General features: G+C 39.0%; 3 protein-coding genes across 3 annotated transcripts; 2 read left to right on the top strand and 1 right to left on the bottom strand.

Annotated features, from left to right (window-relative positions):
* Positions 1-5,950: 5,950 nt before the first annotated feature.
* Positions 5,951-8,542, bottom strand: LOC120008600 (root phototropism protein 3-like). The gene is made up of 4 exons (XM_038858976.1): positions 8,188-8,542; positions 8,037-8,106; positions 6,593-7,726; positions 5,951-6,404 (listed from the first exon to the last, which is right to left on the bottom strand). The coding sequence occupies exons 1-4, from the start codon at positions 8,328-8,330 to the stop codon at positions 6,036-6,038; spliced, it is 1,716 nt and encodes a 571-aa protein (XP_038714904.1). The 5' UTR covers positions 8,331-8,542; the 3' UTR covers positions 5,951-6,035.
* Positions 8,543-9,109: 567 nt separating this feature from the next.
* LOC120009497 lies at positions 9,110-9,853 on the top strand. Its single transcript, XM_038860116.1, has 2 exons — positions 9,110-9,731; positions 9,816-9,853. The coding sequence occupies exons 1-2, from the start codon at positions 9,110-9,112 to the stop codon at positions 9,851-9,853; spliced, it is 660 nt and encodes a 219-aa protein (XP_038716044.1).
* A 4-nt stretch (positions 9,854-9,857) lies between these two features.
* LOC120008601 (putative pentatricopeptide repeat-containing protein At3g05240) lies at positions 9,858-11,624 on the top strand. The gene has a single exon (XM_038858977.1). It carries the CDS (start codon positions 9,880-9,882, stop codon positions 11,572-11,574), a length of 1,695 nt encoding a protein of 564 aa, XP_038714905.1. The 5' UTR covers positions 9,858-9,879; the 3' UTR covers positions 11,575-11,624.
* Positions 11,625-12,589: the final 965 nt, after the last annotated feature.

Below are 12,589 nucleotides of genomic sequence, written 5' to 3'. Positions count from 1 at the left end.
TGGGCCTTTTAGCAGCAGAATCAGGGAATGGTTCAAACTTCAAACCACAGAGCTTTTTTCTTCACCAACTTACCCTGATGAGTTTCTGCTGCAGTTCTGCTGAGTTTTTCCCTGAACTTCATGGCACCAGTACCAGTTGCAGGAAGAGATGTGGAAAGAATTGAAAGAAAACCTTGTGTTTTAAACATCATGTCAAAGATATCAACAAAATATCAATGATATCTTTGACAAATCAACAAAATCTTTGAATTTGTCAAAGATATCAGCAAAATATCAATGATATCTTTGACAAATCAACAAAATCTTTGAATTTGTCAAAGATATCAACAAAATATCAATGATATCTTTGACTTTGATTTACTTTATTGACATTATTTTTCTTACTTTTCTTTTCAATGCCTATATAAAGGCATGTTGTACACAATCAACATACAGTGAAATACAGATCTTTTACTTCTCTCACATATCATTTTACTTCTCTAACATGGTATCGAAGCCTTCGTAATCACTGTCCTATTTCATATCAGTTTCTCACCTTCAAATTCTATTTCATCTTTCTTGCCTACTGCAGTCCTTTCTTTCGTCATTCCTTGATCTGGTTGTTATTTTTGCACCTGTTTATTGCACTTATGGACAAATCAGATATCTCTCAACCCATCAACATTGTGTTAGATGGGCGTAACTACGTTTTATGGGCACAAGCCATGTGCAGCTTTCTCAAGGGTAGGAGACTTTGGCGATATGTCACTGGTGATTTCATTCTACCTACACAGTCCAAAGATGAAGTTGATGATAACTTTGCTGAACGTTTAGAAACTTGGGATAGCAAAAATCATCAAATCATCACTTGGTTTCGTAATACTTCAGTATCCTCCATCAATCTTCACTTTGGTCGATTTGATACTGCCAAAACTCTCTGGGATCATCTTGCTCATCGTTACACTGCCACCGATCTCTCTCATCAATATCAGATAATTCAGAATCTCAATCAGCTACGTCAACAATCCGGACAAACTGTCACTGACTTTCACTCTCAAATGCAGTTTCTCTGGGATCAACTCACTCCTACTGAACCAGTTTGGAAGAATACTGAAGATGCCAAAGCTTTTACCACATATAAAGACCATCGCCGGCTGATTCAATTTCTTATGGCCTTACAAGATATTTTTGAGCCTACTCGTGCAGCCTTACTTCATCAGAAGCCATTACCCACTCTTGATCAAGCCCTTGATGATCTTGTTTCTGAAGAAACACGGCTCTCAATCCGTCAACCACAACATCTCGACACAGTACTTGCCACTCCTCAGGTACACCAAACAAAGAAAGCTGACACTTCTTCAAAGTGTCGATATTGTCATCTATCTGGTCATCTGATACTTACATGTCCAACTCGCAAATGTCGCAAAATTGGACCAAGACACTATGAACAAGATTGTCCCAGCAAAGGTGGATCAACTCAGGGCACTCATTCCAGAACACATCTTTCCGCTGCCACAACTGATCGTACTGCACAGGAGAGTCCTGAACATGTACCCACAACCACTCAATTGACCAGTGATCTTGAGTCACTACTTCGTCAATTCCTTTCTAACTCTGGTAACCATTATATTTCAGCATCCACCACTGTGTCAGGTAAATCATCATCATGGTTCTTTGACTCAGCATGTTGCAATCATATGACTGCTGACTCTACTCTTTTCACTTCCACACACTCTTCTTCGCATTTGCCATCTATACAAACTGCCAATGGTTCAAGGATAAAAGCTAGTCATATTGGTCACATATCTACTCCAAACCTATCAGTGTCCAATACATTTCTTATTCCACAACTCACTTTGAACCTGTTATCCGTTGGTCAGTTATGTGAACTTGGTCTTAATATTCTATTTACTCCTTCTGGCTGTTCTGTACAGGATCCGAAGACGGGACAGACGCTTGGGACAGGCCGTAAAGTTGGGCGACTGTATGAGCTCATCTCTTTGCACCCTTTGCATCCTACTCTCCCGTGTCATCAGTTCGCTGCATCCACAGTTCCAGCTTCCTCTTTGAGTCTCTGGCATTCTCGATTGGGTCATGCTTCTGTTAGTCGTATTCAGTCTCTTGTTTCTCATGGTCATTTGGGAATTGTTTCTAATAATCATTTTGATTGTTTAACTTGTCCTCTAGCTAAACAATCTGCTTTATCGTTCAATAATAGTGATTCTGTTTCTCATGCTCCTTTTGACCTTGTGCACTCTGACATTTGGGGACCTTCTCCTACTGCTTCTATGGGGGGATCCAAATATTTTGTAATCTTTGTCGATGATTACTCTCGTTTTACATGGATCTATCTCATGAAAACTCGTTCTGAATTTACTACAATCTATCATGAATTTTCTCAGATGATTAAAACTCAGTTTTCATGTCCTATTAAAACTTTTCGCACTGATAATGTCATGGAATATAAGGATTCTAAATTCTTAACCATTTTACATGACCATGGAACTATTTGTCAGCGCTCTTGTCCAGGTACTTCCCAACAAAATGGAAGAGCCGAACGTAAACATCGACACATATTAGATACTGTTCGGGCTCTTCTTATCTCTGCCTCTTGTCCTACACGTTTTTGGGGTGAAGCAGCTCTCACTGCTGTGTTTACCATCAATCGGATTCCTTCATCAGTCATTGGTAATCAATCGCCTTATGAACGTCTTTATGGGTCTGTTCCTAACTACAATTTACTCAAAGTATTTGGATGTGTTTGTTTTGTTCTCCTTCAACCACATGAACACACTAAATTAGAACCTCGTACTCGTCTTTGCTGTTTTCTTGGCTATGGGATAGAACATAAAGGTTATAGATGTTGGGATCCTATCTCCAAACGACTTCGCATTTCTCGTCATGTCGTATTTCTGGAAAACACTTTGTTCTCCTCAGTATCACATTTCTTATCTCTTCCTTCTCCCGCTAACATGGTTGATCTATTTCCTGATGAACCATCTCCCTCTGAGTCTCATACAGGTGACACTCAAATTACTTTGCCTGCTCCTGAACTGTCTTCCTTGTCTGATGGATCTACTGCAGACACTACCAGTTCCCCTACTCTTCGACGCTCTACCCGGGTAAGAGAACTTCCTATTAAACTTCGTGATTTTCAGTGTTTTGCCACTACTCTTACCTTATATGAGCCTCAGTTCTATTCGGAGGCCAAATCTAATCCTGTTTGGCAACAAGCTATGTCTGAAGAATTGCAGGCACTTGAGCAATCTCATACTTGGGATCTTGTTTCTCTCCCACCAGATAAGTCTGCTATTGGTTGCAAATGGGTTTACAAAATAAAAACCAAGTCTGATGGTTCTATTGAGCGATACAAAGCCCGTCTTGTTGCTAAAGGCTTTACTCAAGAGTATGGCATTGATTATGAAGAGACATTTGCTCCAGTTGCTCGTCTTACTTCAGTACGCAGTCTGTTAGCTATTGCTGCTGCTAGAGGCTGGACATTGTCACAGATGGATGTGAAGAATGCCTTCCTCAATGGTGATCTTGCTGAAGAAGTCTATATGAAACCTCCTCCTGGCTATTCACATCCTCCTAATACAGTCTGTCGCCTTCGTCGTGCCTTATATGGCCTCAAACAAGCTCCACGCGCATGGTTTGCCAAGTTTAGCTCTACTATTCAACAACGTGGTTTTCAATCCAGTTCTTATGACTCAGCATTCTTTGTTCGTCGGACAGCCTTAGGCTGTGTTTTTCTACTAATTTATGTCGATGACATGATTATTACAGGAGATGATTATTCTGGTATCACTGATCTTAAGGAATATCTTCAACAACAATTTGAGATGAAGGATCTTGGTTCTCTAAGTTACTTTCTTGGCCTTGAAGTACTCTCGGACACTACTGGGTACTATTTATCTCAGGCTAAGTATGCTTCTGATTTACTTGCTCGGGCAGGTCTCACAGATAGTAAGATTACTTCTACTCCACTGGAACCTAATATCAAGCTTAAACCTTCTGATGGTACTCCTCTCAGTGATATCACCCTCTATCGACAATTGGTTGGTAGTCTCGTATATCTTACTGTCACCCGCCCTGATATAGCCTATGCTGTACATGTTGTTAGTCAATTCATGTCAGCTCCTCGCTCTTCCCACTATGAAGCAGTCATTCATATATTGCGTTATATCAAAGCAACTCTTTATTATGGCCTTCATTTTTCTGCTGCTTCCTCACTTGAGTTGCGCGCCTACTCTGACTCCGATTGGGCTGGTGATCCCACTGATAGACGATCAACCACTGGCTTTTGCATCTTGTTAGGGGATTCTCTCATTTCTTGGCGAAGCAAGAAGCAGACTTCAGTTGCTCGTTCGAGCACGGAGGCTGAATATCGTGCACTTGCTACTACCACTCAAGAAATTGTTTGGCTTCGTTGGCTTCTTGGAGATATGGGAGTTCAATCTCCCAGTCCTACACCTCTATTTTGTGATAATAGAAGTGCAATCCACATTGCTCACAATGATGTTTACCATGAGCGTACCAAACACATTGAGATTGATTGCCATTTTATTCGTCAGCATGTCACACAGGGAACTATTCAACTCTGCTCAATATCCACTCTTGACCAACCTGCTGATCTCTTCACCAAGCCACTCTTGCCGGGTCGTTTCAGAGACTTAGTTTCCAAACTCAAGCTTACTTCTACTGCACCAACTTGAGTTTGAGGGGGGATGTCAAAGATATCAACAAAATATCAATGATATCTTTGACAAATCAACAAAATCTTTGAATTTGTCAAAGATATCAGCAAAATATCAATGATATCTTTGACAAATCAACAAAATCTTTGAATTTGTCAAAGATATCAACAAAATATCAATAATATCTTTGACTTTGATTTACTTTATTGACATTATTTTTCTTACTTTTCTTTTCAATGCCTATATAAAGGCATGTTGTACACAATCAACATACAGTGAAATACAGATCTTTTACTTCTCTCACATATCATTTTACTTCTCTAACACATCAAATATTTCCTTTTCTAGTTTCATGTTAGGTGTTTAACTCCAATACTTCAGTTTCTTTATGCAAATACCATGTAGTATATCAATAATTCTTCTTTCCTGTTATAAATTCTGTAGTCGTTATTCTAAAGTTTAAACCATGCAATAGATTACGCAAATCCAACAAAAAAAGACTTAGTTGTTGTTATCAGAACAAATACATTATGTTTCGTCGTCATTAGCGGATTAATCACAGCATAAGCTCCTATGCAGCTACCAAATCAGTTATTCTTCTGTCCAGACTAAAAAACTCACATCGGTCTAGCATAACCCAACCAAGTGCTTTATTGGCAAAACCCAGCTCCTCGCACAATGAAGTCGCGTTTTCTGATACTAATGCCCAATGGCGATGGTAGATGAAGAATAAATTCATGTGGGTCCGTGGTCCAAGGCTAACAATATCTTCAATGTGTTTAGGCTGGATATTCCAACATGGTTTCTCTTGACACTTTAGTCACACAATTTTCCACATGTTACTCCTATGAGAAATGAGTTTTCTCACGCATTTTTGGATGTCATGCCTTGCTGTTGCTGAAAACTTTTCCTTAATTAATAGAAGAACGACAAGAAAGGATGATATTAGGTGTCTTTCCATCTTATGAGGTAATTTGTAATTTTTAGTTATACAAAGAATGAATAAACTTCTCGAAACCTAGAATGTATCCATAATGATAGATACATTGCATCCCATTTTATCTGCTCTATGGAAATTTAGAGGATAGTTTCATGTAGTTATGATTTTCATCATCACTAGTTCAATACATAATAAATTTTACTGGAAAATAGTTACAGATTTCTCAGTCATTCATAGCAGCAATTCTAGTGATTTTTTATAAAGAAAGATGAAACTGCTCGAGAATCAATATAGGTAAACTTAATATTATATATATGAATGAAGACAGTTAATTCAACTCTGGAGGATATAGCAAAGCAAACTCTTAGTTCAAAACACAGAAAATCAATGGAATAGTTTCCAATGCATACCACATTTCTTTATATGATGCACTGCTTCAGTTGTCTCTGAAGCTCTACTTTGAACATATGCAACTCACTGAGCTGTGCCTTCATCGTCTCGACCTCTTTTTTCATCTTCTTTAGCTCCATCTTCGATGCCATCTGTCTCTTCTCCAGACCTTTACTTACTTTCACTATTAGTTGAGTCTTTGTTCTTCGGCAATTACATCCAGCAGCTGTGATTGTCCTTGTCATGTTCACTTGTTCAAGAAGGACAAATCGTGTCGCAATTTTTAAAGGCAGACGGTCATTCTTCATCGCATGCTGGCGTGCTTCTTGCGAGAGTTTGTGATAATCCATGGTACTACATACCCGTTCTCTTTCTTCTTCTGTTAAACTAGGATGTGCCTGCATAACCAGTCAAGAGAAAACATAATTAAAACAAGGGAAGTGCAGCATTTGAAGAAAAATTATATGGCCTGTTTGGAAGCAGAACTAGTATTCTGGTTAAATTAACGATATCAGTATGCGGTTGGAAGTTCATTAAAACATCAGCTTGAGTTATCAAAACTGTTAGAATGAGAAAATTTCCTAACCTTCAAGTACATGTCCATGGCTCTATAGAGGTTGTCATTACAATATCGAGCACTTTTAGGCAACGCTTCTGCAAGTGACTGGAAACTTTCCGCTGTAAGCTTCTTGTCCCTCGCAATTTGTGTAAGAAACCCATCAATCAACCTTCCAACAGAAAACGCCCTTGGTGCAGGGTCCCTTAAAACAAAAGAAACATAAGCTTCCACAGCCCTAATAATAGTACTGCAATCATTATAAGTAATATCACTTCCGTAGTTCTTAACCAGGAGATCTTGAACAGAACATCCCTCCAACATCAAGGCTATTCGTCTTTCTAACTTATTCAATAGTTCACAATTGATATTCATCATCAAACCCGCCTTGAGAAGGTGAAGCAAAAAGTTGCAAGAAACTGAATTTTCTGCATCTGGAAGTACCGTAATCAAACTTTCAGTCGTAATTCTTATCAATTGATGTGTCAATTGTCTCGGAGCTAGATTGTTGTCCAATCCAAGATGGATTTGAGAAAGCCATCTTGTAGTCCATTGTGCTATACAAGATCCTACGAGCTCTGCTCTCATACCTCTACGTTTAATGGATTTGATCACTTCAAGAAAATGATCTATTCTCAGGAATGAAATGTCTTCAAACCACCAGTTGTCAACTTTGTCCTTAAGTTTTGAGTTTTCTGCATTATTTGGTAAAACATTGAAGCACATCCTTGCTTCTTCATTGTCAAAACTATATGCTTTCAAGTCAGTGCAGGCCTTGCAAGCAATGGCTTCAGTGCAACGTTTCACGATTAGTAGCTCCTTGGCCCAAGAAGAAATGGTTTCACAGCTCTTCAAAACCTGAAATATGTCTTTCCATGACGAAAACAACACAAAAGTTAGAAAAGCCTCTGCTTTAGAAATGAGATTTTCGTGCTCAAGATCATCAGTCATCTCCAAAAACTGTGCGGCATTATATAGTGGAGCAATGTTGGCTGCGGTTAGATCAAATTTCAATCCATAACAGAATCTCACTACTAAAGCAAAAGTTTCAGCACCGCCAGGAAAATTGTCAATTTGGATCTTGGAGCATGTGCCTTTCTCTTCATTGTTTCTTCTGTCAAATACAAGTCTATTCAAGTATACACTCCTCGAGACCATAGGGAGCTGCATCGGGTTAGGGAAAAGCACATAGTTGAAAGTTACAGAAATGAAATCAAGCTATCAAATTGAAGTTTTTTTTCCTGTATACTAAATGAATTATGAGGAATTTCTGATTGCCTTAGGCAGTGACTGCACATAAAATCTAACTCGGATAAAAAATTTCCAGAGTTGAAGAACAATATGCACATAAAAAGCTCTGTAATATGGATATTCACATGTGCAAGCCATTACCACAGTTTCTAGATTTAAGAGAAAATAGACAGACGGAATAAAAAAGTTCGTTCTTGACTGGAAACAAAGAGAAAAACTACACCTTATGCAACAGAAATGTACAATCCCCAACTCCAATGATCAAATCGTTTGCAATTTTTGACCGAACAACCCTGCAAATAGACAAACTATGCACAGTCATTGCTACAGAGTAGAAAGATTTATGTTCTGTGCGGTAGAAAGGGAGAGCCTACCACTTCCTTTTTCTTCGTTCGAAAGCTTCAGCAACTATGTTCGCTTTGGCTGGAAAAATGACACACTTGTTAGGCTTTGCACCAGATACCGAACTCATTCCCATGGTAGCTGCAGCCTTATCAGCAACAAACCTGTTCTTCATTCTCTGTGCAGCGCTTCACTGATCAACCAAAAATTTCCTCATATGCATACATATAGCTAGGAATCCAATGATTGTTTTTCAGTTTATAAGTGAAGAATTGGATGAGGAAATAAGGACTGCCTTATTGGAAAGTAGTTATGCCATTAAGATGGTTTGGTGACTATTGCCATCTACGATCATTGTAAGCAAAAGTGTGGAGGTATTGGAACCTAACTCCCTTGATAATATTTGTCCTCCATTCTTATCCGCTTATGCAATCACCTCTCTCTATCAGTGTAGCCACATTTTCCTCTTTCATTTGTCTTGATGTTAACACTTCAACTAAAAAACAAAACTCTCTGAGAATTATCAGTTATAACATCAATCAATGAATAACATTAAGAGGTGTTATTCAAGATGAAACTTTTACAGCTAGAAATTAAAAAATTGGGACACTTTGACAATGTTTTAAAACACAGCAGGCAAAAAACTATCCAAACCAATTATATTTATTTCTTAGAGAAAAACAAGTAAAAAAAGAAGAATATAGAGAGTAAGAAAGAGCCACATGAACCAGTCATGATGAGTCATACCATATTTCTGATGAAAAGCAAACCTAAACCAGGATACATATTCACATTTGACACAAATGACCAGCGTCCCACATCGCCAAAGATCAAAACCCACAATGCCATCTTGATTCAAAATGAAACTGTTCTAGCATAACGGTCACTAGAATTTGCTCCGACTCCTTTTATGTCCGACCTATTTTGCGGATCCAGAAGAAGTTACAGTGTGGAATGCAGAAGCCTCTTAGCCTAAAAACCAACCAGTACTTCCTGTTAGAGAACCCTATTCTCTTAAACGGGAGTACTCAATGCACCATTTTTCCACCAAAATCTCCATCTTTTCACTTTCAGCTTCCGTTTATTTGTGCAGGGAAGAAGAAAAGGCAATCTGGGTCTCGAAAATTTACAAAATTCGTGCTTGATTCCTTGCCAATTATCGCATTGAATCTGAAGATCATACCACAGCCGTTTGATCTAGTCATTGAAGAATTTGCTGGCGGAAATGGAGGCGGATTAGGGTTCTGGAAGGGTCTTGGAGGAGGTTTCAATTGGTGGAGAAGAGGCAGAAAGAAGAATTTAGAGTTGTTACTGTTTGTGGTGGTGTTTGGGTTGTGGGTTTTTTGGGGAAGAGAATTAAGGAATGATTTGTTTTGGGGGATTTCTGGTTTGGGTTTATTTTGGGCTGTTCTGAGAAAGGAGTGGAGGAGAGTGGTTAACAATTTGGTTTTTGGGATTTGTTGTTTTGGGGTTTTGGTGTGTTTAGGATTGAGGAAAGGAGAGCTGACGAAATGTGTTCAAAAGATTGGAATTTCATCACCAAACCCTCAAAATATTAAGAGCAGGAAATCCAGTTGTAAAAGAAGAACATTATGAACTGGAGGCTATATAAAGATGATTGCTTGTTGTTGACTATCTGAAGCTTATATATCTGTCATAGCTCTGTCCAAGGATTGTTTCTGCAAAACCCTCAATTGATTGCCATTGAACAAACCAAGAAGTTCATGAAAAAACACTATAATACCATTCTTTCTCTCTTAGAAAGTTGTAAAACCTTTGGTCAGTTGAAACAAATACATGGGTTGACGATTACCACAACAGTGGTGAAAAATATAATCCCATTGAGTAGACTGATCGATTTCTGCACTACCGCAGAATCCAGGAACCTCAGCTATGCAAAGTTAGTCTTCAGCCAAATTGATCAGCCTAGTGTCTACATATGGAACTGTATGATCAGAGGTTACTCTGGCGGTGACAAACCTTACGAGGCCTTGATTTTGTGCAGAGAAATGCAACGGAGGGGTCACATGCCAGATAATTTTACATTTCCCTTTGTGCTGAAAGCTTGTTCAATCTGTTGTGATCCTGATTGTGGAAGATGTGTTCACAATTGCATTGTGAAAACTGGGTTTGAAGTGGATGTATATGCGTCTACAGGTTTGCTCAATATGTATGCATCCTGTGGATACATGGAGTTAGCACACAAAGTGTTCGATGAAATTCCCAAGTGGAATGTTGTGGCGTGGACTAGTTTGATTGCTGGGTTAGTTAATAGTAACCAAGCTAGTGAGGCCATAACGGTATTCAAAGAAATGATGCATTGGAATGTAGAGCCTAACGAGATTACGATGGTGAACGTTATGGTATCTTGTGCTAGAACCAGAGATATAGAAACTGGAAAATGGGCTCACAATCATATCCGGCAACTGGGATTTGATCCGTTTGTGTCACCTGTTCGTTTCAATGTGATTCTTGCAACTGCAATCCTGGATATGTATGCAAAGTGTGGCAGCTTAAAAACAGCAAGAGACCTGTTCGACAGAATGCCTCTTAGAAACTTGGTGGCATGGAATTCCTTGATTGCTGCTTACAGTCAGTATGGCCGGGCAAAGGAGGCACTAGGCCTCTTCTTTGATATGAAAACTGCTGGGCTTGAGCCAGACAAAGCTACCTTTTTGAGTATATTTGATGCTTGTGCCACTTCCGGTGCTCTAGCTTTAGGACAAGCTCTCCATGCTTGTGTGATAAAAGCTAGCATTCACGAAGATACTGCTACTGGAACTGCTCTGCTCGACATGTATGCAAAAATGGGAGATTTAACAAGTGCTCAACAAGTTTTCAATGAAGTGAAAAATAAAGATGTCATGGCATGGACTAGCATGATCATTGGCTTGGCGATGCACGGACGTGGAGAGGAAGCCCTAGTCATCTTCAAAAGAATGCAAGAAACTGGTACTGTTATTCCTGATCAAATCACTTACATTGGTGTGTTATGTGCATGTAGCCATCTTGGGTTAGTTGAAGAGGGTCAAAGGCAGTTCAACTCAATGACAGATGTTTGCGGGATTGTGCCAACAGTGGAGCATTACGGTTGCATGGTTGATCTTCTGAGCCGCGCGGGACGTCTTGAAGAGGCTGAGAGATTCTTAGAGAAAATGCCAGCTGAACCCAGTGTTGCTATATGGGGTGCTCTTTTGAATGGCTGTGAGATCTATGAAAATGTGGCTTTAGCTGACAGATTAAGAAGCCAGATGACAGAGTTGAAACAAGCCTTTGGCAGTGGAGTTTACGTTCTTCTTTCTAACATATATGCTAGAGCAGGTAGATGGGAAGCAGTGAATCTGTCTAGAGACTTGATGAAACATAAAAGGGTTCCTAAAACTCTCGGGTGTAGTTCAGTTGAGACAAATTTTGATTAAATTATACTTTTTTAAAGAAAAAATAAAATCTATTAAGCTTTGCAAATCAATTTTGTACATATACTACATTATACTTCGGGAAATGGGGTTCTCACTTTTCCAAATTAAGAAGTTATGGGTTCAAACGCCCATAGTGGTACCCTCAATGCGAACAATCCCTTGGATGCAAAAATAGCATCCACAATGTTTGTTTGTTGGCATGGCCAAAATCTATTTTAAGTTTTAACTATATTACAGACCTTTTTACAGTGAGAGTCGTAGTCACTACTTTTGGGTGTGTATTGGGTAAATCTATTGGGCTTGTTGCGTATTGGCTTACAAACTATGCATGTCAAGCAAGCCCATGGAAAAAAAAACATATGTGAGCTCATACTTTCGGAGATGATTGAACTGGAAAAACATGACTAATAGTCAAAAGTGACTTTCCAGATGACCAAACACACCAATCACCTTCAAAACGACCTTCCTACAATTCCAAACTATCAAATGATCAAGGAGAAGCACCATATACTGAAAACAAGGCCATACATGAGCATTCCAATAAAAGACTACAACTGAGCTCAAGCAAGGTCGTAAAAGAACAAAAGCAGAGAACTGGAGGACTGAATCTTCCATCAGAGAACAACGAGCAACATATTTCTTGAAAACCTTCACCAATCATCACTGATTTATCACCAACGTTGAAAAACAGGGAACCCACTAAACGTGAACTGACAATTCATATGAGGCTACAAATTGTGTAAGGAAAACAACACCACATGAAGAAGAGACAATTAAAATGTGTAGCAAAGAAGACAATCTTGAACAGTTGCAACAAAATATTGCTGAAAAAAATCAAGCCAGACGTGTCTCCCCAATAAGTTGATGTTGCCTGATACAGATCTAAGTTGGTAGTATACCAAACCTTTTTCGAGAAATAGGAAATAGCATGAGTAGAATTCTTTCTTCACCTCAGTATCATGCTCGTGGAATCTGCGTATACCGTCCCGTCCATTTCATCCAGAACACTAGTAGG

This window comes from Tripterygium wilfordii, chromosome 11 (assembly GCF_013401445.1).
Source record: "Tripterygium wilfordii isolate XIE 37 chromosome 11, ASM1340144v1, whole genome shotgun sequence".
In the NCBI taxonomy this organism is placed as follows: domain Eukaryota; kingdom Viridiplantae; phylum Streptophyta; class Magnoliopsida; order Celastrales; family Celastraceae; genus Tripterygium; species Tripterygium wilfordii.
Note: the sequence above shows the minus strand (reverse complement) of the source record. Positions and strands in the feature narration are given on the sequence as shown.

Coding starts and splice junctions, on each gene's coding strand:
- LOC120008600 (XM_038858976.1), bottom strand. CDS start 8,330: ATGAAGAACAGGTTTGTTGCTGATAAGGCTGCAGCTACCATGGGAATG. Junction 8,107..8,187: donor GAACGAAGAAAAAGGAAGTG/GTAGGCTCTCCC, acceptor GTCTATTTGCAG/GGTTGTTCGGTCAAAAATTG. Junction 7,727..8,036: donor GTACATTTCTGTTGCATAAG/GTGTAGTTTTTC, acceptor AACCCGATGCAG/CTCCCTATGGTCTCGAGGAG.
- LOC120009497 (XM_038860116.1), top strand. CDS start 9,110: ATGCAGAAGCCTCTTAGCCTAAAAACCAACCAGTACTTCCTGTTAGAG. Junction 9,732..9,815: donor TAAGAGCAGGAAATCCAGTT/GTAAAAGAAGAA, acceptor TATCTGTCATAG/CTCTGTCCAAGGATTGTTTC.
- LOC120008601 (XM_038858977.1), top strand. CDS start 9,880: ATGAAAAAACACTATAATACCATTCTTTCTCTCTTAGAAAGTTGTAAA.